The 25,604-nt window shown below is 37.7% G+C and overlaps 2 protein-coding genes across 3 annotated transcripts in view; both read left to right on the top strand.

The window, feature by feature from the left end:
- The first annotated feature begins 5,604 nt into the window (after positions 1-5,604).
- On the top strand, positions 5,605-22,422 carry LOC140950192 (uncharacterized). Its single transcript, XM_073399396.1, has 24 exons — positions 5,605-5,720; positions 7,124-7,194; positions 7,555-7,616; positions 8,293-8,362; positions 8,900-8,990; positions 9,744-9,851; positions 10,269-10,328; positions 10,492-10,562; positions 11,395-11,427; positions 11,523-11,554; positions 12,324-12,372; positions 13,509-13,617; positions 14,293-14,340; positions 14,480-14,581; positions 15,018-15,097; positions 15,337-15,385; positions 16,301-16,422; positions 16,738-16,824; positions 18,005-18,082; positions 19,559-19,624; positions 19,723-19,812; positions 20,539-20,586; positions 20,989-21,059; positions 21,494-22,422. The coding sequence occupies exons 1-24, from the start codon at positions 5,687-5,689 to the stop codon at positions 21,600-21,602; spliced, it is 1,740 nt and encodes a 579-aa protein (XP_073255497.1). The 5' UTR covers positions 5,605-5,686; the 3' UTR covers positions 21,603-22,422.
- A 2,484-nt stretch (positions 22,423-24,906) lies between these two features.
- LOC140950065 (uncharacterized) overlaps positions 24,907-25,604 on the top strand; it is a 23,627-nt gene continuing 22,929 nt past the window's right edge. For both annotated transcript variants that reach the window (XM_073399242.1, XM_073399234.1), the window contains exon 1: positions 24,907-25,122. The gene's annotated coding sequence lies outside the window, so the exon portion shown is untranslated. The remainder of the gene's footprint in view (positions 25,123-25,604) is intronic.

Here is a 25,604-nt window from a genome sequence, read left to right as displayed (position 1 = left end):
ATCACAAAATGTTTTTATTGACGACAGTGTATATTTTACACATGTGAAGAAAAATGCATCATTCATACAGCGTCTCTTGTGCGGATTACAAGAATGGGGACTACCCCAAGATATACAATGATCAAGTGCAGTCCAGGAATCATAGTTTGACACAGGCTGGAAAAAAAAGAACAAATTTTAACTAATATTCTAAAAACACCAAATGAAACATCAAATAGGCCGTACAACTCTTATTGAGGTGAATTTCTTTAGGCAGAGAGATCAGCTCCATACCCCCTGTCAATAAATAAGTCATAGCGTGTAATTTTGCAGTTCTTCGGGCAGACAAATTGTGGCGTGTAGGCCTACCTTAATGCATTTGGGCCATTTAAAGTACTGCCAATAACATTTGGTTGAGATTTTAATTACTTGACTTTTATGTGAGCATCAAGACGTTTAAGGAGCTATTAAATCTTGACATGTGAAAAGTCTCAATATTTTTATGTGAAAGCATTTCGCAAAGGGACATAAAAAACCTCACTTAAAATGGAAGTTCAGCACTTAAATACTACTTATGTGCTATTTTAACATAACATAACATACATGTTTATTCAAACTCATATATAACTACATAAATTTGAAAGGGAGAGTCTAGAGGTTAACCCTATGAATAAAACTCTCCTAAAAACAACAAACAAACAATAAAAATTACAACTTTAAAAAGGATTTGAGTTTACATTTAAAAAGTTCAAGGGTACCGGCTTCAACAACATTACTAGGTAAATTGTTCCAATAACTAATTACATTGTTAAAAAAAGAATATTTAAAACAGTTGATTCTAGATAATTTACAATAAAGATTATACCAGTGATTTGCCCTAAAGGATTTGACTTTTGCGAATTGAAAGAATTCCTCAAAATCCAAGTGTGATAAGCCAAACACGATCTTATAACATTCAACAAGAGAGGAATATGTCCTACGACTGGACAAAGATGGCCAATGTAATGTGTCACAACGCTCTTCATAAGACATATCACCTCTTTTTTGCCTAAGAGCTAATCTTGACGCGCGTCTTTGCACGCTCTCTATTGCATGAATATCTTTGACAAGATATGGGTTCCAGACTGGAGCAGCATACTCTAGAAGTGGTCTGACCAATGTTTTGTAAAGCAATGAAAAAGTTGTTGTATTGGCTGTTCCAACAGACCGTCTTATTAGCCCTAGGACTTGGTTCGCCTTATTCACCATAGTACTAATATGTTCACTCCAAGTAAGATCTTTTGATATAATAATTCCAAGATCTTTAAAGCTCTTGACATCTTTCAAGGCCGTACCTAGTTTATAATTCGTAGTCGACTTGTCACGAGAATGCGTTATTCGCATTGCTTCACACTTTTCCTCACTAAAACGAAGTTGCCATATTTTCGCCCATTTACCAAGATTATTCAAATCAGTTTGAAGGTATTGTTCATCGAGACTAGGGTTGCAAAGCTCTCTGTAAATCTTTGTGTCATCCGCAAATAATTTAATTTTTGAAGAGACACTATCAACAATATCATTTATATATGATAGGAATAAAATTGGACCAAGAATAGTTCCCTGTGGGGTACCAGATATCACAGGTGCCCAATCAGAAAAAGTCCCTCTTACAACAACTCGTTGCTTTCTACACGTGAGGGAATGTCTCAACCAGTTAAGAAGTTTGCCCTCAATACCGAGGCTATATAACTTTATGAGTAGACGCTCATGAGGAACACTATCAAAAGCCTTTGCGAGATCAAGAAATACAACATCTGTTGCTACAGATGAATTCCTAGATCTGGCGAAGTCATGAAAAGTAGAGAGTAACTGGGTCACAGTAGACCTACCCTGCAAAAAACCAAATTGGTTTTTGTTTATCACGTTTTGGTCTTGCCAAAATGACGTTAACCTATCGCGTACAATTTTTTCGCTGATTTTGCATATCATGGATGTAAGCGAAATTGGACGATAATTCTCTTTTCTTTTTCTTTTTCTTCTCTTTTCTTAGGGCACTTACCATTAAGTAAGAAATGGCCAGCTAGACCATTCCAGTTTAGGCAAGATTAGTTTGTTATACTACTAAGTCTTACTAGTGTGTACTGCAAAGCAACCTTGTCCCCAGACTCCTTTCCTACTCATCCCCTACAGCGAGAGCAAGAGAGTAGGAGAGGACCATGGGAACGAGGCTGTACACCAGAGATAGATTTTTGAGCAAAAGCTCCCCAAATTAGCCTGAGAAAACAGCCAACACTTAGCAAGGCCACAACTGGCTTTGTTTAGTTGAAAATTTGCTTCAACCAATCAGAAGCAGTACCCAGATCTGGGTAGTGATACGTGATCTGCCAGTATGGAACTGATTTCTGCGCTCATTCCTCAGACGTCATTAGGGAAACCAGTGGTGGAGTCACAAATGTTGGCTGCTTTCTCATGCTATGCCAAAATAAGCTTTTTTCATTTTCAAAAATGTTTGGTCCCACAGTGTGACAGATGGTTTTGTCTTTTGATAAGTGCCCTTAGATTATAACATTTGTTTGACAACAAAAATTGTACCTCATGATCAGCAAACAGATTTCTGCTTTCATTCATCAAAGGAATGCTGCTCAAGTTTTTAAACTATTTTGGGAAAAGAAAAAGAAAAAGAAAAAGACATCACTGAACACAGGAATGAGATGCTTTTGATCATTTAAAAGTAGCTCAGGAGCACCATCAGGAAAAAATTAGAGTGTTTAACATAATTTTCATGAATGTTCAATGTAGCGATTCATGTTCATCATTTGGTGTCCCAGCAAAATGCAGAACATCAACAGTTTTCAGAAAACTTACGTTTGACTCAAGCAATGTTCCTGCCATCTGAAAAGAAAAGAAAAATGTCCTTTGTTTAAGGTGCAAAATAACAGCCTCGGTAACCGAAAAAAATAGCTGTTACTTGCAGATCAACATGTAAAGTAATTTTCTGTGTTCAATCTCCATTCATCTACACATACCATCAGATAATAAGCGGAAAAGACCTCACTAGCACTCTTACAAGAGGCTTAAGGTTTTAACACTTTCATCATTTGATACATGTTACTATATAAGATAATGATTCTGTTTGTTCTCATTAGATTGAAGCCTCAGTCACTGAGGCAAGAGTACTGTCAGATAAGACAAAAGCAAAGTTGTGAAAATTTAGGAAAAAACTTCAAAGCTTATGGAAGGTTAACATCTCAAAATTTACACCTAGTGAGTTTTTTTTGGCTACAATTCACAAAAATGCTTAGAACTTGACAGTGAAGACAAGAAAAAACTTCTGTTTAACAAATCATTGTACTCATACTCATACAAATGTACCTTTTCACCAGGCCAACAGCCAGCATGACCTGCAGCTCTGCCCCATATTAATCTTGACCATCAAGCAGCATTATGATAAAACACCACCATCATTTAGCCAAACTATTGAATGGAAAAATTAAAGGGCATGACAACATCAAAACGCACTCGCTTAATCATCTCTTACTATTTGCAAAATATTGTATACCATAAAATTCCAAAAATAAGCCGCAGGGCTTACATTTTTCAAAGGCCCTTTTTGAGGGGCTTACATTCAGAGGGGCTTATATACAGAGGGAAGTTTGCATTTCAAAATTGGCTGGGCTTATACTTGGATGAAAACTTGCGTCTTAAAATCGATTGGGCTAGCTTATAGTTGAAAGGAAATTTATGTCAGTAATTTGCAGAAAGTTTTTACTGGAACTCGCCTTGAGGACGTAGACCTTTCTAAAATACAACCATGTAAGTACTTTAAAATATGGACCGAGGAAATCAAAGCCAAGAGTGAAAAGAAACTATGCAAATAGCAATAAACTGTGACACTTTCTGGCTGCAATCATTTGGCACACATAATAGTTCTTTGGCAAATACAAAAACTTATATGTTACTGTACCGTTTTTGCTTTGTTTTATTTTGTATTTGAAGGCAATTTCCAAGAACAAGCCCCTGGGGGCTTATATTCAGAGGGGTGATTTAACGGAGGGTTTTTTGCGTTTAGAGTTTGGGGGGCTTATATTTTGGAGGGGCTTATACATAGAGGGGCTTATCTCTGAAATTTTATGGTATACTGCTGCAGTATCACAGAAGAGCCTTTGTTATTAAGTGTTTATCTAACTATAGTGGTAAACAAAGCCCAGATAGTAAAACATATAGCAATAAGTATTAATTCACCTGATTATTATTATAATAAATGGATAAGCCTTTAATTGAGAAGAAGTTTGTTTTCTAATCTAGCAATATTAATTCAACTAGTAAGGTTGTACTCAACATCAGACTTGCATTTTATTGTAATTTTGTAGCAAGACTGTAATACAATGAACTGTAATTTATTGTAAAGTACAGTAATTTCTTTTTTTTTCTTTATTGTCATAATACTTTTTTTAGTTTATCTAAAGGTAACTTTTGTTGTGTAAGTGTTGTTAGAGATTCAAATAAAAAACTATAATTATTTAAAATCCAAAAAAATACATTAAAATAAAATAAGTCTTGAGCTGTTTAAATATCACAAACAACAGGCATCATTGTTTTATTATCCTAGGAAGTGAGATGTTTTTTAATGAAAAATAATAACTTAACAGAATTTTCAAAGAGAAATGACTGGTCTCCATTATAGTTAGTTTCTAGGTCTAAGATCAGGATTTTATGATTAAAAATATTTCTTTCCCTTTCCTGATCTAATTCTTCCCTAACAAACCATCCATGATCCATTCGCCCCATGTAAGAAAATCCAAGAGAGTCTTGGATTCTGGATTCCATGCCATGGTCTCCGGATTCCAGGTACTAATGATCCTAGTCTTTGTCAGTGGAACTTAGATTCTGCATGTTAATCATAAGTGGAATTCTGGATTGCTTGAGGTGTATTCCGGATTCGAAAGCCCAGGATCTTAAATTCCGCAAGCAAAATTTTCTATTCCAGATTCCAGAATCCAGATTCCCTCACATGGGCAAAATCCATAGAAGCCAAGCATCATTTTTAAAACTGTCCTACTTTGTGGCATCAAAGAAAACCACTGATTCACTTCCAATCACTGAAGCATTATGCACCACACCGGCTGGAACCTCAATCATATCACCAGGCTGGAGGATGACTTCTCTTCCCTTCATAGCAAACCGAAACTGGCCAGCTATTATTGAATCCTTTTTAGAGACATTATGAGTGTGATCAGGAAAGTCTGTACCAGGAGGAAAAGTGTATTTTATGCTACCCCGCGAGCAGAGGCTACATTTTCGCGGTATGAGCTGGTGTGCGAAAAGTAGCTACTTTTCGCACGCCAGGTCATACCGCGAAAATGTAGCCTCTGCTCGCAGGGTAATTTTATGCAGGAGTAGCCTTTTAACTTTCTCCTCATGCTGGCTACATTTAGAGGTCCATCTGTTTCGGTGTTCCATTTTTCAACTTGTAATCCTGACATCATGCTGAAAAGCACAAACGGAGATGACAGCTAGTATTTAGACATTCTCATCTGACCCACGGCCGCCACAACCACACTTCTGGCACAGATACTGAGGCAAGTCTCGAGGGAGCTTGGAAACAAAACGGTCACCTGTACAGGCTCGGATACCAAGTCATGTAACAAAATACGAACTGAAACACTTGTGATTTTGCGAAGTTTGTTTTTGATTGTGAAATGATTAGAAAGGAATAATTTTATAAGAAATGGAAAGTTCCCATAGTTCAAGCTCGAATGAAGGTAAGTTTTTGTTTGAACGTTTCATTCACACCCTGCATACTGCTGCAGTCTCTTGTAAACTTTTTTTGACAGCTATATGCATTGTTCTCTAATTTATGTTTCAACATATAATGTCTGTAATATTGCGTTCGATTGCGTCCACGAAACTTCATGATGTTCTATGAATAAAATGGTAATCCAAATAAAAGATAATTAACTAAAGACAATGTGTTTAATATTCAAACATATATACTGTTACATTGTCAGTAGCCCTAGATCTAGAAATGCTTTTGTTTTCTCTATTAACCCATTCGCTCCTGGAGATTTTGCCGAAAAACGCGTTTTGACGCTAGTCGAGAGGTTTTCTGGTCACTGTCGTGCTACAAAAAGCTAAAACTTACCACAAACTGGTTTACAGGTCGAACACTTCGCGGTCTTCTGATCCAGATGCAAAATATCAGCTTGCGAAGTTCGGGCATGCGCAGAAAGCAAAATTTCGAGATTTTCGTTTTTTCGCTTTCTCTCCCCCCTTCTTTTTTTGCTTTTCTTGCCTCATTTTTTTTTCTCTTGCTGGGCATTTAGTAGGCTTGATTTTGGTGGGAAGAGTTTTTAGGAAAGCTTTTAGGATCTTAGGATTAGGGAAAGGAAAGGTAGGTGGGTAATGGAACAAGATTTTCATGGAGATTTTCAGGTCAATGTCACGTGGTTTTTTGCTTGTTTCTCCGATGTCCTTGACTGAATTGTGCTCATTCTGGTATGGTTTGAAAGATCTCTTCTCTCTGCACAAGTTAGTGAAGAAAGTTGTCCTTGACCGTTTAAACTGATGACGTCACAATGGGTAGAAAGGACCTGGATCCGCACGGGCGGTTACGGGCGGTTCAGGGGCGAATGGGTTAAAGAGCTTATCAATTCTGTTTGGTATAAAGTTCCTTAGTCTGAGAAAACAGCCGACATTTGGCGACACTACCACTAGTTTCCCCGCCAAATGACATCTGAGAAACGAGCGTAGAAATTTCATACTGATGATGCATCACTAACCAGATCTGGGCAGTGCTTGTGATTGGTTGAATCAAATTTCCCACGTGGCACGACTAATCAGAAGCTCTACTCAGATCTTGGTATAGTGACGCGTCATCAGTATGGAATTTCTGCGCTCATTTGTCAGATGTCATTTGGCAGGGAAACCAGTTGTAACGTCACCAAATGTCGGCTGTTTTCTCAGGCTAAAAGTTCCTTAATATATTTTTAAATAAAAAGACGGCCAGCTGTCAAATGTGGATTTTAGTTTTTGTATAAAAGGCTTGAAAATTTTGGCCTTATAATGATTTTATGAGTGATAAAGTGTGCTACAGCAAGTGTTCTTTCTCTATAATTTGATCATCTTCAATTGAATGAAATCAGTCTTTCTTCTTTGAACTCAAAAGGAAGTGACACTGCAGGCCTTACAAGAAGGTGTAGTGACTGTAAAAAATCATACAAGTCCTGCGATTGCAAGGTTCGTGATTGCTAACTTCATAATCCAAGGTTTAATAGTTAAAAAAAGGTAAATGCTTTGTTTTATAATAAAAATGCACCAAGCTGCTCAAGCTAGTTTACAGGTACTCCACCCTGATAATGTGAAACAACACTCAAATGGATAGGACTGATATGCTGCTGGCTATTTATATACAAGTGTGGCTCATTTGCAGAGGGTATTTTGATAGTTAGCACACACTTACATGACTGTTTTGACATGATGGTATTTGAAAAAGATGACCATTGCACTGTAAAGTTAACTATAGTGTAAGTTAAACTGTACCCATGAATTGCTTGCACTTGTAGAACTCAGGATAAATTGTTACTTTTTATTTGGCAGAATTGTTCCAAGTGTGGAACAATATTTAAGAAGTATTGGGGAACTAACTTGATCAAAAGACGGTAAGCATCTTAATTATAATGTTTACTCAATTTAATATATATTATTGTAAATAAAAAAAGTTAACACTGGAGCTACCCTTGTTGTATGTAGTGTTACGTTTATCATAATGCATGCATGGATTTCATTTTCATTATGTACAGTGTACACATAGTACTCTGAAATCTTGGAGGCACAATGACCTTATTGTCGGTGCTCTGGAGTCCAGATCAAAAAATCTGGGTTCTAGCTGTGGCTAGCTAGGGTCCTTGACCTTGCTTAATTCATAATTTCTTGGGCAAGACACTTTACTCTCGATGCGACTGGCACTCCATCCAGGTGTATGAACCAGTACCAGCAAATGTAACATTATGGACTAGAGCAAACCTTTTGACAGGAAGGATTAGAAATATTCTTAGTTGCTTTGTCATGCTATAGAAACAAGATTAGTAAAGGACAGGTAATGTCTTAATACTTATACTCCCTTAATTCTAATTTCTAATTAATGTTCATTTAATCATATTTTTATGTTAATTTGTATGATATAAATTATGATTATTATTCTCCCCCTTGTTTTTCTCCCTCTTATGAAAGAGTAAGGTGCTTAAACACCTCTTTAGATTTAGAATTTAAGTAGAACAATGCACCACTTTCTTACCTCTTGTCATGATAATAATTCCACATTCTTTTGTTTGTTAGTTCTCATTGTCGTACATGTTCCACTGCAGTGTGTGTTACCTGTCATGTTGTTGTTAACAAAGCTGTAAAGGTAGGTCACTATTAAAAATGTATTTTGTCAAATAATAAGTAAATAGTTAAATCCCGCTATTACATCCATTTGAAAATCATGTTATGTTTTATAAAAATAATGAATGAGTTTTATCAGTAATGTAGAGTGGAATGTAAGAAAGGGAGTTAATTTTTCTTCTTTTGGCAAATGATCTTTGTAGCTGTTGGCCATTACTCCATTAAACTTAACAGACTCAATGACGAAACATCTGGTGTTGACATACAATGTTAAGAGACAAAAGTTCAATGTCTTTGTACTGAACATAATATTGATCGCTGTAATGTCTTAAGGCAAGGCAACTGCATCACTATGGTTCCAGTTTTAAGTGCACTCACCGGAAATGAGGCATACTGACTATTATAGAATTTCTATTGCAATTTGTCTGTTTCACAAAAATTTAGTTTGCCAATATGTGTGTCAAAAAATTTTCCTACCCACATTTTAAAGGGCCATTGAAAAAGTGGTCAACTGACTGAGCATTGATCTACTGTCAGTAGTCCTTTATCATTCTGCTAGGTATGTACAAGATGTCTCTTAAAACAAAAAGAAGATGAAATGAACACGCAGAAGGCTCTGTCAGCCATAGAAGAGGCTAGAACAGGAAGAGGTGTGTTAAATTTACCCAATCAGAGATATTTAACAATTATTCCTCGAGCGCAAATGGGCTCTGAGTCAATAGCCCATGAGGCCTAAGGCCGAATGGGCTACTGACTTAGAGGCCATGTGGACGAGAGGAATAATTGTTTTACTAAAATCCAACTAGTTAGTCAAAAATAACGAGAATAAAAAAATTTTAGGTAGTTTAAGCTAGACTTTAATCCTTTTTTGCCGCCAAAAAGCCCGTGCTTTACGCTACTAGTGGGCTATAACATATAGCCTAGTAGTAGCTCAACCAATCAGAATGCAGCATTATTGATAATAGACCACTAGTTGGATTTTACTAGTATATGATATTGTTGATTACTCTAAAAATTCAAGCAGTCTGACAAATAGCTAAGTGAAATAAATATAAAATTAATAAATACCAGAGTATAAAGATGCCACCAGGTCCTTGTTTTCCTAATTCTAGCACTGAGAGACTTTTTGATGGTGATAATGATGATGATGATAGTGATGATGATGACATAAATTTGTATCAACAGGAAAATTACGTTACATGGCAAACTTGTTTTCTGAAGTGTTACACTGTCTCCTTGCATTTGCCAAACTGGTAACTGTCCATCAGAAAGCAGTTCGGAGAAAGAGGAAACTGAGAGTCAAACTAGGATGAAACCACAGTAAATTTCATTTTAAACTACATCATAACAGTACATGGAAATGAAAAGGTCTTTATTAAAATGACATTTTCTTTTATCTTTAGCAAATTCAACATCATCTGCAACATCTGATGCATTTGTTGTGGTGTCAAGTTTGTCTAGTTTAAATCCTGAACAAAGGAAAAGGGCTTTGTTCGAAGCTGCTAAAACAGGTAATAATATGCTTATCATTTATCTAATATCAAAACACTGCCGAAAACTAACCAAGTAAAAAACTAGCAAGTCATACATGTGTACTTCAACAGTAAAGCCCCTTGTACATGTACTTAAAATCTTTCTCACAGTGCTGATCAGTTGTACAATAATCTGTGATCCAGGGCGCTTCTGCGTGTTTTCTAGTGCCTACAGATGTATTTTTGCAATTTTTTTATAATGGTAACTTTTTAACAGGATGTATTAATTTGTGACTAATTTATGACTCAATATTTTCTCAACTGAGTGATGACTCCTAATGCATGTAGTACCACTGTAAATACACATTTTTAATCATTTAGAAAATAATTAGTTAGTCAGAGTATATTAATTTTGCTTTATTTAATATCAGTAAAAATGAGTTGCTGTATTTCCAGGAGACCATTATTCCATGGTTACTTTACTGAATCATGAGAATGTTGACATCAATATTAGAGGTAATAATTTAATTTTCAATATGAACAAACCCAGTTTGAATTATTTCTTCCATACTGGTAAATAAAGATTCACAGGCAAAGTAATTTTTTTTCCCATAAGAATGTTTGACCCTACATTTGAATGAAATCGCAGTGAATATTATTTTGTTATTTCTTTTTGTAGATGAGGACAAGAACACTCCTCTCTTTTTTGCTGCAGAAGGTGGCCATCTCCCTTGTGTGGCTCTCTTAATGGTAACTAATTTTGTTCTCAATTATTTGTCCCTAGTAATTTAACAACCTTGAGAAATTTTGTAAACTTTCCATTAGAAGTTTGGCCCAGTGTCTTGATTGCTACAGTCCTTATTCTACAGTGTGTTCATGAGGCAAAGGAGATCAGAGAATTCTCTGTTTACTATGCAGAATTTTCTGGCTAACATTTGATAGCCTATATGACTATTTTTTATTCAGATGCAGAGTGTCTTTCACAATACTCTCCTGTAACATTACACCTTTCTCCTGCTACTAAATTCTTAATGAAAACCCTGATTCTATATATAATAGTTAATCAATTTGTATTGTATTTGTTTGGAAATTAAAGGGAGATTAGCAGATTAGCAGACACCTTGTAGGGCCTTGTTGCATGCACCTCTTCATTATTGTAAAGCTGTGATAGAGTCCCATGATTGGAAGCTTTTTGAACCCAAACTTAAAATCTTGCAAGTGAATATTTTTGGTGCTTTCTTCCAACTTGAATTAAGCACATTTTGCTACAAAGTCTGGCATTTTTCGGTCCTGGTCTGTGTTATACATGTAAGTTAAATCCAAACTACAGGATTCTTTGACTAGGCTAATATCCATACAGAATTATATAAATTTGATATAATAGTGATGGTGATGGTGATGATAATAATTTAATTAAAGAGGATTTAACCCTGGCATGTCATTCTGACTCTCGAAATACACATGTCATAATGTTTCTCTGCACACAACAGTTTTCAGGGTTAACCCATGTATATCAGCCCAGTAAACTAGCTCCGTAAATTATATCCCTTCTTATTTATTTATTTTATTTAAAATTCAACAGGAACGAAATGCAGATGTGACAGCAGTGAACAATGTAAGTTTATGGAATGTTTCATACTAGAAATGAATAAATGAATATCAAGACTAAACTACTTATTTTAATATATTTTCTTTTGTAATCCAATCTAGAAATCTTGGACCCCTCTTCATGCCCTTGCATGGTAAGTTTACATGACCATGGTAAAAAACATGTTATACAAATTTTTATGAAATCCTATTAAATCAAGGTAATTAAAGCATATAATTAGTAGTGATAAATTATGTGGTACAAAGAGATTGGCTTGTGGTGTGTATTATTAAGCAGACTGTTCAGTCTAGAAATTGGTAAAAGTGGGTCATACGTCCCACGTGGCATTTTAAATTGGATCAATTTCAAAAATGGTCTGGGTCAAACTATGATATTGAAACTTTGAACAACTAACATGAGCTTCACCATCTTAATTATCCAGTTCATCTTCATGCTTTTTAGGTTCAACTGTCATTCTCTTTTGCGTAAATAAATGAACTTAGCTTTTGTTGTTGTTTCATAATGGATAAAGAAAAAGCAGAAATTAAAGAAACAAAGCGTGTGTTGATCGGCAAAGCAACAACTATGCAGAGCATGGAAATGTACACTCCAGTCTCTTTCTGTACCGCATGGAAGGCCTGACACAAAAACTACTCATAAACACATAGTCTGAAATCACAGTCATTTTGTGCACTTATTTCAGGCTAGTAATCACACCTTTTTTATTTTTAATATTGACTGCTGCTTTGGAAGTACTTGTATAATAGGTAACCTTTTTTGCATCAGTATGCCTCCATGATAATTTCATTTTGTGTCAGAATAGAATATTGAATATTCCACATCAATGAGGCAAAAATGCTGTCTAGATTCTAATTTTTGATTAAGCAGCCATGTATTACTGATATTATGTGATTGATCTGTAGGAAAGGATCAAGTGAAAGTCATGTGGAGTGTGGTGAGCTTCTCATACAGGTACTTACTGATAAAACTGGGAAAGATAAGATTTTCTGGAAAGTGAGAATATAATATTGTTCTGGAAAGTAATAATAATACAGTTAGAAAGCCTTAAATAAATTCAAAAAGGTTAACTAAAAGTTGCCTTAAAACAGATCAAAATTTTGTGGTGTCACTTAAAATGCATTTTTACAGTTTTAAAAGCACTGTAGATAGCCTAAAAGATGTTTTCAAAGCACCTAGAAGAAATCTGCGTTTGGTTGCCCCTGTTTTCTCACTTTGATGTTTTTTCCTAGACACAGTTAATTCACCATACATTATAATACTACGGTACAATGTACAGGGAAGAACTTTACTTGCTGAAATGGTATCCACTTGTTACAAATCATGTTATACCGTATGAAGGTTTGCTACTTTGTGTTTCTGGAGACAGTGGATGAATGTGATCATTAATATGAGCAATTTTGTCTCATGATTTAAAATTAACCAAGATGCAAATAAACTTGTAAATATTGTGCCCAAAAGAAATGCACCTCATAATAGATATGACTGATGATACGGACTTGTCCCCAGTAGTCTTCGCTCGTAATACACGGCGGGAGCAGGGGATGATGATGGGAAGGGTGAAGAGAGAAAGATGGTCGTCTGTCTGCCTCACTTTCCTCCTTCCCATCACACCCCACACGCCACTAGAGAGAGAGAGTGAGTTATGACTGGAGACGAGTCAGGTGATGATATTGTATTGGACGACCGTTGGTGGTTAAATGGATCTCGGAATGTGTATTTGGCATCCCCACAGATTTCTCAGGGACAAGTGACATTATCACCAATTTGCCAAAGGCATAGTCAGCTTCACAGCCGTTCTTTCTGTCTTCACGCAATGCTCTTCCCCACAAACGGCTGTTGAGAACTGAACCACATTCCTTTAGAGAAGTCACCGTACCGTAAACTTGGCGCGAACACCTTCCAGAAAATGGAAGCTGAAATGCTGCATGCACTCCATAAAACTTTTATAGTTCATACTACTTAGTAGTATACTGATAAATCCTTTTTTGACGGGATGGGGCAAACTGATTCATTTCGACCTAACCAAGTATGTGCGCTAATGATTTGCTTCCCGTCCCCTCCCCTCCCACTTTACTTTCCCTGTTAAGATGGGTGTTCCAGTGTTTGCCTTGACTGACACATTAGAGACAGCAGCAGACCTTGCATCCCGTTCCGGTGGCAAACAGGAGCTGGTTCAACTATTGAGAGCTGTGGAAGGTAAAACAAACCCAGCATAATACTTGTTATGCAAGATTTCTCTGTGTAAGCTTTTTGATTAAGTTGATAACATTACAGATCCTTTTTACAAATAGGCTTTGACTTCCAAAAACTCTTACTTTTAAAACGAGGTTACGTTGCTAAGACTTCAGGGACTGTTACTAGGGACATGAAAAAAATTGGCCAATAGCGAACAGACCGGCGCGTCCCCAGTAACGATCCCGGCCAGGAACAGTTGCGGGACGTATAGAGCCATTTTCGTATGACCTTGAAATAAAAACGCGCGAACAAAACAGTGTCAGAAACAACAAACGAGCAGAAATAGAGTGATTTGATTAGTTTGTCGAACGAATACAAACGCTCGTGGGTTTTGGTTAGTTAAGCGAACTTTCTTTGGCGGGAAAACGAAGAGTCCATGTTTTGATCTTTTCATCCATTGCCTTATAAAACAAATAACGAACACACCGAAACCGTTTTTCAAGGTCACTCGAAAATCGCTATGTCGGCTCCGGTTCCATTTTCTTTTTGAAAGTGGCGAATAACTTTATACACTTGAGGATGTCTGGGACGTTCTGATCCCATTGTACATGCATTCAAACTACTTACTAGGCTGTGACTTACAAGTGCCATAAAATCTTTTTAAGTTTTAATTCTGTATAAAAAATAATGTTGCAGTTGATGTTGCAGTACAGAACTTACAAGAGAGGCTACAAACCCCAACAGGTAATCTAACTGAACTTCCATCTTATTTACAAATTTAATGGAATGGAAAGATTTTTTAAGCTTTTTTTCTGGTTAACTGGGATATGAGGATTATGCTGTAGTTATCAATCACTTGTATAATGTATGTTTTCTGTTGCAGGGTTCTCAACCAAAGACCCAATGTTAAAGCTGTATGTGGCTACGATTGTGAGACACATTAATGAAAACGTACCACCAAACAGCCCGAAATGGATGGCAAAAGGTTTGTCTTAAGAAGGATAAAGTATTCATTTTGTCACGTGCATAGCCCAGCACGGAAAAGTCTGAGCCCTGCTACGCGCGGATAGAACATCTTACATACAACTGCAAAAGAAAATGGCATACTTATCAGGCTCGAAACTCTAACGGGTGCGTGTGAACAGTAATCATGCGCTAAACAGAGGTGAGCGTGGAAAGCAGCACACAGGGCAACCAAGGTACAATCTTGTTCTCACGGCCTCTCCGGAAGCGTAGTCCCTAGGTATGAGGTCGCCAAAATTGATAAATCTACCCACTTACGATGGTGTTTTAAATTAAGCATGCTAAAATAAACAGTATTCTGCAAAATGTTTATAAAAATGTGACTTGGCATTTATCCCTGTTGTATTTGTTGTGAAGTTTATGATTTTTCATACAGTTTTTGTTATTATAAAACTTAGATAATCCGCAAGAAAGACATAAATTGTTGAAGACACCAGAACTTTTAAGAAGAGAAGACAAAACTAAGTCCCTTGACTGGGTGAGTTAAATATTCCTTGTACATTTTTAACCTACACGAAAGTACCAAGACACATAAAATAACACTGAAGTGGGAAACTTTTTTCCGATTAAGGCGAAACACTGTAGCAACTCAAAACAAGCATGACTATAGCTTCTTTGTCATTCTCCTGGAGTGTTTAATTTGAGTCTTAACATTTCAAGTATGCCCACAAACACAAATTAAATTATGGTCACATATTTTGTTGTCTTTGTTTTCAGAGTCTTCGAAAGCATAACTCGTGTGAGGAGCTTCGGTCCGAAACTCCAGGTGAGAAGCTTAGAGCTGTGGCACTATATGGTAAACTTCTTACTAGTAATGGCACTAAACTTTCTTAAGCCGGACATTATTCCAACAGCTCTTCTTCTTAGAGATACTTGGCTTTCTGTACAAAGAAGAAAATCATATTACTTGTAAATGACAAAATCGCAGCATGTGACAAACAAATGTGTCTCCCAAGAGTGACAAACAAACGGAGAGAAACTTTGAAAAACTGTTAAGATGAAACGTTTCAAAAAATCCATACAAATGCAGTCCTCAAGCAATGGAATCCAAGACTGTGTTGGATTTTAGATTCTACGCCGTGGATGCCGGATTCTTTCTCAGTAAATTTCTGATTGCAGATTCCAACTGTTAGTGGGGTTCCGGATTCCTCGAGCTGTATTCCACATTTCAAAGCCTAAATTCCGAAAATTCCCGGATTCCGGATTCCACAAGCAAGCATATTTTCGGATAATTCCGGAATCCGTATTCTCTTAGATGGGGTGTTTCGATGTTGCCCATCCTTGCCTTCTTTTATATTTGCTGTGATATTCAAACCTTCCTTCAATGCTTAAGTGGTTATTCTCCTCGCTCAGTTAGGGGCCAATCTCTACTTTAGTGACACAGCTTTAAGCCAGATGCTATCCAAACAAAGTTTGGCTGACCGCTTCAGAGAGGTGTCTGCCTTATCGACAGTTAAAATTGCGGATAGTCAAGTAAAAGTTTATCAGGCACTGTATAGAAGGGGGCGCTCATTAGCCATCTACTTTCTCCTCTGTCACTATTATCAAAGTAATTCTCTCCGTAGCGTTCGCCGGTAATCACCAGCCCCTTGGGAAGGCGGGTATTTATATAAATTTGAGCTCAATGATATTGAAAGACATCAGTTTATCTGGTACTGGTTTTCCATCCCTTTTATTGTAGTTAATCGTTTCTTTGGTTCAAGTAGCGGCACTCCATCATCTAACATTCCTACAGCTGATGTGGAACCTATCATTAGACCGGATTTGTTACCGTGTGTGGTGGCAAACCCTTCAAAACTCGAGGTACTTGATCCTTTTAATTCACTGATCTGCGTAATCAAGACACAACCACATTTACAGCAACTTAACCCCGGAAAGTCTCAGAAAGTCTTCAAAGAAGGCTTGGCGTAACAAGACTGCGCGGTCTAAACTATTTTAACAGCATTCCTATAAGAAACATTTGGGACAAGAAAAGTGAATTTGTATTTTGTTATACAGCCCATATTTTCTGAAGCTTCCCTGACGAATTGACGCGAACCATTTAATTTCCAACTGGAATTTCCGGTTTCCCATATAAATGGTACCCAAGATCTTTATATTTTCCACCGTATTATTCAGGAAAAGCTGATGAAGTGTCAAGCTGAGAAAGAGGACCTTGAACAGCGTTGCAAAAGACTCATGCAGTCTATCGCTAGTGCAGCAGAGGTAAGTTAAAGCGGCAAAAATTATTTTGCTGGTTTAACGCCGTTTTGATAGTAGTATCAGTTGTTCTCAGTAATAGTATTCAGTTCCAATTCCAAGGGAGACTGTTCGCAGTCTTTTGAGGTCAAGTATTGTTTTAGCGTTGTTGGGCATAGATCTACCAAATCGAGATGTAACGAATGGAAAACAAGCCTAACCAATGGAGGGCACAGACCTACCAAATGAAAATAGTAAAGAACATGGCACAGATCTACCAAATGAAAAAAGTAACAAACAGGGCACAGACCTACCAAATAAAAATAGTAACGATTAACGAACGGGACACAAAGCTACCAAATGAAAATAGAAACGAAAGTGGCACAGACCTACCAAATGAAGACGGTACCGTACTGAACCTGCCTAATCTAACAACTAGCGCTAGGGGTGGTTACGGCCAGAGATCTTTACTCCCGTATCGATTCTTTTATTTCCACATGTACTAGTCCTATCAGTGAAGTGTTTTAAGAAGGGGTGGCGGCTACGGTTTTTCGTCCTTATCTTAAAAACAAAAAGAAAAGACGGTCTTCTCAGGTATTATGGAGCTTTAGTATCCACGACGGCAACGGCAGCGAAAACGTCAGTTTGAAAATGAATTCCCGTTTTTTAATCTTTGTCGCGTTTATTCCAATTTGCTGAAAATGGCAAGTGTAGGCGAATTTCCCTGGAGTTGATTTCTTGAGGACCGCACTCAAGTTTAGAGAGAGAAAAAGAGATTCGTCGTCGTTTGTTTACGTTCTCCATAAAACTTGCAATGAGGCATTTTCACGTCGTAGTCGTGCAAGGACGTTAAAGAAATGTACAAAAAAGCGTGATGCACGTGCAAAGTTGTTGTTTTGCGTAATAAACCTATTACTTTTTTGACGTCCTGGTTGCCATCGCCGTCGTCGTTGCTAAAGCTCCCTTTTTAGTCAAGACCCTGAGTGGTGGTCCGGTCGACCGCGCCGAAGACTGGCACTCAAGCAATTGATCTGACCAGTCAGCGGTTTTCGTTTAAACGCGGGTAGATACCTCATATATGATTCCTATAGTGTACATATATGAAGTACCTACCTAAACGCGTTATAAGACATTCTGATAGAACTGTTGGCCCTAGGAAAGTATTCACTTTCATTCTCCCCCTTGTTTTCACTTTCTTTATTTATAGACGCATGACAAAGAGGTTATGAGATTGCAGCAGGAGATAGATATTGCAAGAGAACAGAAAGATATCGCCATTAAACGGGTAACTTACTGACAGATTTTCATTGCTACAGACTCCATTTCACTGTCTATCATCGTACAATACTTTACATGTACCTGAAAATCTTTTTTTTTTTCATTTCATATCTATGGTGGCCGAGAACTGCCAATCGAAAAATCCGCATATTGAAGGAATTATTTATTATTTTTTATTATTTTTTAGTGTCATCTGTAATCATTTTCCACTTTCTTTCTAATTTTTATTTTAATTCAAAAGAAAAGTGAAAGTAAATTCCAGTGAGATCAAAATAAAACGAAATGAAACCAAAGTAAAATGAAATCAAATCAAAATTAAAATCAAATAAACTTTTCGACCCAGCGGAGGGCTGACACTACTAGCATGCATTGCGTACATCACGTTGATTTTGTTGTGTTTACGACCCTTTCTCTCGAGGAAGCTCGAAGATGGCGGATAATAGGTTTTCATCGTGGAAGGAGGATCACCTTCTTAAAGAAGTGATGCAGATGTACGTTAAACAAAGTCTTAAACTCATATTCCTTCAATATGCGGATTTTTCGATTGGCAGTTCTCGACCACCATACATATCTCAGTGACAGTTTTTTCCAGTACGCTGGGTGTGCTGAATAAGCAGAAAATGACGTATTTGCTCTCTGCTCCATAGCTAGCGTGAGAAAGGCCAGGCACTTGATTCCTGCATGTGTAGATTGATTTCTCTGAGGAGGTGCCTCACGTCCTTAAAGCGCTTTTTCCTTCAAATGTGGGAAGGGCGAGAAAAGCGCCCTGGGACCGAGGCTGGTTTCACGGCTTCTAGAATATCAAAATTATCTAGCGGAGTTGTAGGTACAGTGTACAATACATTTATCAAATAAAGTTCAGCGCATGTCGAGTACAAACTATGGTCCGCGCGCTTCAAGGCTAAAGTCTCCCTTCAACAACAGGGCAGAAAGAAGAGGTCAGCAAAAAGATTTGTATAACAAACGTGACCGGGTTATTACTTGAGGGTTTTGTCGTGATCATTCACTTAACTTTACGGTGTTCTGTGCTTTTCCAACAAGATCCGTTTAAAGGAAGATGAAGTTTGGCCGGGCAGAAAATCTTTTTGAACGTAGTTGTAACAAAAGGTTTTACCGTGTTCTTTCATCTGCTGTCGTATTGTTCACTAATATCACAGGCGTTCCAAGCTCACGTTACGAGTGTGTTATGTAAATTAACTTTCTCTCAAGAGAGTCAGTGTCGCGTTACAAGTAACCGTTAAGACTTTTTATGAGAAATAAAATACTGCGAACGCTAAATATCATTATTTTTACTTTTTTTCTATAAAGAAAATAAAGGAGACTTACCTTTGATGTATTCCAGTGCTTTTTGGCGTGAATTCATCGATTTAGTCGGTTTTTTTTCCTCTTTTGTGAGAAAGTTAATTTACAGAACACATTCGTAACGTGAGATTGGAACGCCTGTGCTGATATTAAAAAAATTCTTATTTGTGGTTTGATGCAGTGTGAAGCTACATTTGTTAACAAAATGGCCAAAATTCGTCAGGAAACGGAAGCGGCTATTCACGAGGTTAGTTTTCAGGCTAGATTTCAGGTCTTTCATTACGTCTGTATTCAGTTTTTTGTCTGTTACTGATACACTGTGCAGCAAATGGTCTCTTTTTCCAGGCAAACACACGGCTTGAGCAAGCTGAGAGGGACCGAGCCGAGGTACTACATTTACAAAACACTTTCAGATTATCGTGGGTACCAGATGAGGTGAGAATAGACCTATGGACTTTACTGAGATATTGGGGCTTATAGAGGACAAATACAATAAACTGTTTACTTAAGGTGTTTCGATACAGTTTTTCGAAAACCATACCGATATTTTTCCATCACCCAAAAAGTGATTTTATCCTGGTCCGATCGCTATAAAATGTTCACCACTGACTGACTTTGGATTGAAGTTTGTCAAAATGTGGCATTAAGTAAAATCGATATCACTATGAAACAATAAACAATTAAAAAAACTTTCAAATCGATAAAAGCCGAAAATTACGCGATCTAGACCTGCTACTGAAAATCCGACACCAGGAACTGGTTTTTGCCCTTCCTTGTCACTTAAGGCACAAAAAGAATCTTACTACTTTGAAATCCTTAGTTAAGACTATTTTTTATTTTATTCAGCCTATTTCTGTAACGCGCATTGATCATATACATGCATATGCGAATTCGTGCGTTATAAGTAATAAAATTATTATTATTATTATTATTATTATTATTATTAGCAAATGACCTCCCTGAGAAGTAGAAAATTATGTTTGTTTGAATTCAAATAAAACGTAAATATATTTCAAACCTTATATTTTCATATTGTGCCGATACATCAAAGTTCCCATATCTTTTTAATCCCCGTATTGTTGACTTGATTGCTATCACACGCCTGTTGATTGGTTAGTCTTAACCACTTTTTAATGTAGGTAATGTATTTTTTTTTCGCAGCTTGTTAACTACTGTTCAAACAGTAAATGTCGAGCGCCCTTCACTCAAGTAAGTTTTGTGTCTTGTTTTATTGTTAACGTTGTTCCCAGGGCCTCTTTCTTTAGGAAATAGGAGGGGGCCCTGGAAAGGAGGTTGCCTTTACTCCATGATTTCAAACGGTTTGGTAACATTTTGATAGACATTATACCCAATTTGTGCCGGAGAAGCTCATATTCTACGATATTTACCTTATGTCAACTTAATTGATAAACCAAATTTTCAACCGAAAACTGACACCCGAAGTCCACAGAACAAATTTCGTTGCCAAACATAGGTGAATGTAGGCACAATCAGTGTTATTCTAGGGACATCAAACCTCTCAGGATTTGAAAATTAGAAAACGTGTGTTTGTTCTTTTGATTGGTTTGGGTTCTATTCGCTGAACACTGATGCATTTGGTGTTTGTTGTAGACTAGAAGACGCCATCATTGTCGATGCTGCGGCCGCGTTTTCTGTCACAACTGCACAGATCAGTCAGCTCCGTAAGTTCAACATGTTTTACTGTAGTATCAGTTGCAGGTGTCACAGTTTTTTGTCTCGTGGCCAGCTGATCACTAGAGAGGATATCCTCTCTTGCTGTTTAACAGAAACTGACAGAGGCAATCTTAAAAGATAAGAAATTTTAAGCCGTTGAAGTTTCATCGTGAGCTCTAAGTTTTTAAACTTCCCAGTTTATAGGATAAGCAGCCTCCGCTGGCCGAACCACAAATTCTGCGGCGGTCTTTCGTAATTGAGTCACTGAGGGGAATCACACAAAACTGAAGAAGAGACATACATTCCTTTCCAAGTGGGAAAACCTGTGTTACACTACAGGCTAACCAGCTCGTTTCCAGTGAAGAGAATAAGAGAGGCGCTCATCTCTTTACATCGTCTTTTAGTAGACAAATTAACAACGAGGACATGTCTTCTTTTTCAGGATTCCAGCGTTTGGCTACAATCAGAATGTCCGAGTTTGTAATCCTTGCTTTGCTTTGCTTGATGAAATGTTTTGTGAAGAACCAATTGCTTGCACAGACCCCACGTGACTTAAGAACGTTGCCTTGATTGGATGGAAAGTTACATGTGGAGCTGTTCGCCTTGTGGCACCTGCTCTGTAGACGGAGGGCTGTGTGTTTTAATGTTTGTAAAATATCGCTATATCCCCCGTCTTAACTTTTCGTACTCTCGGCTCATTAAAGAAATTTGATCGCTTTGTTAAATCAAGATCAATTTCTCTCCTCCGCAAGAGGACACCAGGCGTTGATCTACAATAAATACTGACCAATTCCCTACTCTAAGGGAGGTCTTGCGGTATGCTCCCCGGGAAGTTTTTTGGATTTAAACTCCTCAGAATCTCCTCTCTAGGGTTTATGAGTCATTTAGACAGGATATTTTCTGACTTTCCAAACCATTTTCCAGATTTCAGTTGGAAAGTTAAAAGTTTTTGCTAATATTTATTGTGAAAAATCTGACCGATTTCCGTAAAACGGTGGAAACCGGTGTGGATCCGCGCCTGGACACTGTATTACAGGCTAGAGACAGAGGGAAAAGAATTTCAGTGGCGCGGACACCCTGCTGGAGCCTGTATGGTGGACAGATAGAGAGAGAGTCAGAGTCAGCTGATTAACCACGTTAAATTAAGTTGACTCAGTAAAAGTTGCGGACCCTGCAAAGCAGTGAAAGAGATGACGTTATCTGTAGTTGCTACTACTCGTTTAGTAAAATTTAACATAAAACGAGGAACGGTAGATTACGGATTCGGAGTAACATAAAAATTATTTAAATAATATATTATTCACCCGTGGAAAATGGTTTTCTTGTGTTTATCCGAAGCCATATTAATGTACACTGAATAAATGACAGGTAATAAACACTCCAGAGTGAAAAAATTATTCAGAGGTTTTTAAATTCTGTAAGGGAAAGTTCATTTAATATGACAAAGGGGGGGGGGGGAATAAAGATATTGAAACTCGAAGCTTGAAATTTTAGCAGCCCCCCTCGCTAGCGGTTCAATTTTTTAGGAGCCCCCTCCTTGGTACTCGAAAAAATTTCAGAGCCCCCCCCCCCCCCTCCTCCTTCAATTCCTTAGACTGTATTAAATATATTTACCGTTATTGTCTTCAATGGTTTATACTATGACAAACTTGAGATACAGTTGTGATACAATTTTCTAAAGCATTTTTGGGATGAACAAGAGTGTAATAATTACTGAGACTACATTTGTTATATCTGTAAACCACGTGATATAGCTGAGTTGCACAGGTCATTAAATTGTTGAGTTGAAAACCATCCGATCTGTATGATGATGTCATGTGTTGATTTTGAAGTATACAAATTTTCGGAGCCCCCCCCCCCTCCTAGCGCAACAATTTTTTCAGAGCCCCCCCTTCGGGTGTCTAAAAATTTTCGGAGCCCCCCTTCAATATCTTCACCGCCCCCCCCCCCCCCCCCTTGTCATATTAAATGAACTTTCCCTAAGTTCGCTAGCTGTTTAACTTCCCATAGGTACTTGTATTGTTTGAGGTTCCCCAGCTGGTTTTTCTAGATCCAGAATTTGGATTTTTTCAAAGCAATAATTTAGGATTTTGACCAGAAGGATACCAAGATTCCAAATTAACGATTCTAAGATGTGGGTTTCGGAAATGCTATATTAAGGAGCCATTATATGGAAAGAAAAATGACCTTGTTGCACTTATGTCCAGAAATGCACATAACTCGAACCTCGTGAACTTCACATTACACACAAATATTTGTAATTTCGATCAACATGACTTTATATTTGACAGAATTGCTTGCTTCTAACTGTTGGTATTACGGGACTGAGGGGAAATTTTGATCGTGAAGACCCCTATTTGGCCCCCCTGGCCTGATTCAGGCGTTCAGATAGTGGGGACAGGACCCTCTTGAATATCGTCTCCACTGCCCACTACCTTCCCAGAAGGGGTAAAAAAAAACAACCGTGAACACGGCCAGTTGGAAACATGTTTTCCAACTGGCCCCGTGAAGATGACCTAAATCAAGAGAGGATAGACGGGTGGCGAAAATACTATAAGAAAACCGTAAAAACAAGTGACACAGTCAAATAAATCGCTATCCAACTGCGTTGTCCACTGGACAGTGACAGGTGGTGAATCGGCTCCTGACAGTGATTTTCCCGGTGGATAGCAATCCACCTTTTGAGCAACTGGGTTCCCCGACAGATACGGCCCCGCCATAGACCGCGCGCGTCTAGTCAGCGCCAAACGATGAACCGAGGTGAAACGAAAAAAACGACGTGGGAGGGGCCGAGAGAAAAAAGCCTCTCGGCACCTCCTCAACCGTTTTCTTGTTTAACCTCGGTCCAGCTGTTCGCGCAGCTGCATTATTCCTGCATCTTTTTACAAAACACGAGCGAAAAACACACCAAAAAAACGCCTGCCGGCGACCTAATAACCTGTTAAGTTTCTCATTCAGTTCTCATTATTTTTAGTTTCATTTCGTTTCAACAGTTACTTTCATTTCTAGTGTTTCATTTACGTCATTGCTTTGTTTCTAAGACTCCCCCTAGATAGCTCTTATTTCAGTCGATTGCATGTTTTCGAATAAGAAGCATCAAATAATACAGTAGAAGAATAAGTTTTTGTCTTGTTTAGTTTCGTTTCGTGATTTGGAAGTTTACTGTGTGGGTCAGATATGTAAGTAATCGTTTTCGTTTCCTTTCGTAGATATCTCTGTTGATTTAGTCTTTAGGTTACTGAGTTAGTACTTTATTTGTCCCCTCGTGGGCATACATGGGTACATTTTCGTAACAATTTCGTATATTTGGTTATTTACTATAGTATGGATATTTCAGTTACCTTTTTCTACTAATTTTATCTTCATCAAAAGTCAATATATAAAGCATTTTATTTAGGTTAACAGATGTTTTTGTTAAGTGTTTTCCATGCAACAATAAGATTCTTCATGTGCAGGATTCCGCCCCCAAAATACACAAGCTTGTACTTTGTCATTAAGCCTTTCGTACACAATTATGTTTTATCGTCTTTTGTTTCGATCGCTACTCGGTTTTGTTTCCCCTATAAGCTAGTTCATTTAGTTGTATTTGTTTTTTAGTTTACGAGAATCATTGACCGTTGGTAAGAAACAAAGTCAAGTCTGATTACATCATTTCATCGCCTGCAAGTCTTTGTACCCCTTAGTTTAAATATCCCCGATCAGCCAGCGAAAAGCCAACGACACGTTTGGATCCGATGCTTTTGCCCACCTTGCCACGGTCGTACAAAGACGAGTAAAGTCTGGGTACAAACTAACATATTTTCTTTCAAGGAAGTGAATTTGATCTCCCGTGATCATCTCGTGATCAGAAATACCTTCAGCTCAGTGAACGCCTTGATTGCCATTTCGATCTGCGAGGAGGAAACCAGCTTTCTCAAACTTCTCTCTTTGGTTGCTGATTACAATAGTTCATTTTTTATTCCGAGAAGAAATTCCAAGTGAATCGAAATACCAACACATCGCGTGACTTTGTCGCCTGGAACTCCTGGAAGCTGACGAGCTGAGCTTGCTGTCGCGGCTGTTGAACAAAAAGTAAGAAATCTTGACATGTTGTCTCGTTGGATAATATGTTAGATATACTAAGATGACTCCGGTGATTTATTTTGCCCTGCAAACACTAAACAACAAGGAATTTTACTATGCAAATTTGATATTTCAAAAAAGAGCATACGACTGAGCATATTTCCTCCTTCCAGCTCGTGCAATTTGATTAATCAGCATCTTTTTTATCTTCGAGTGAACGCCTCTCTCACAATTCTTTCTTTGATCTGTGCTTACTATCATTATTTTGTGACCGAAAAGACGGGCAGGGGAATCGAAATAACAACACGTGGCGTGACTTATTCATCTCGAACTGTTTACTTTCCCGAGCTGAGCTTGCGATCGACAGCGTATATTTAGCTATGGGACGTGTCATCAAGCCAACAAAAATGTAAGATGCTTAAGATATCTTTACGGTATTCTTATTGGGAAGTGTGTCGAATGTATCATTATTACAGCTGTAACTCACTGTG

The sequence above is a fragment of the Porites lutea genome, chromosome 1 (genome assembly GCF_958299795.1).
Source record: "Porites lutea chromosome 1, jaPorLute2.1, whole genome shotgun sequence".
NCBI classification, from domain to species: Eukaryota; Metazoa; Cnidaria; class Anthozoa; order Scleractinia; family Poritidae; genus Porites; species Porites lutea.
The sequence above is the reverse complement of the archived record's forward strand: the minus strand, read 5'-3'. Positions and strand labels throughout refer to the sequence as shown.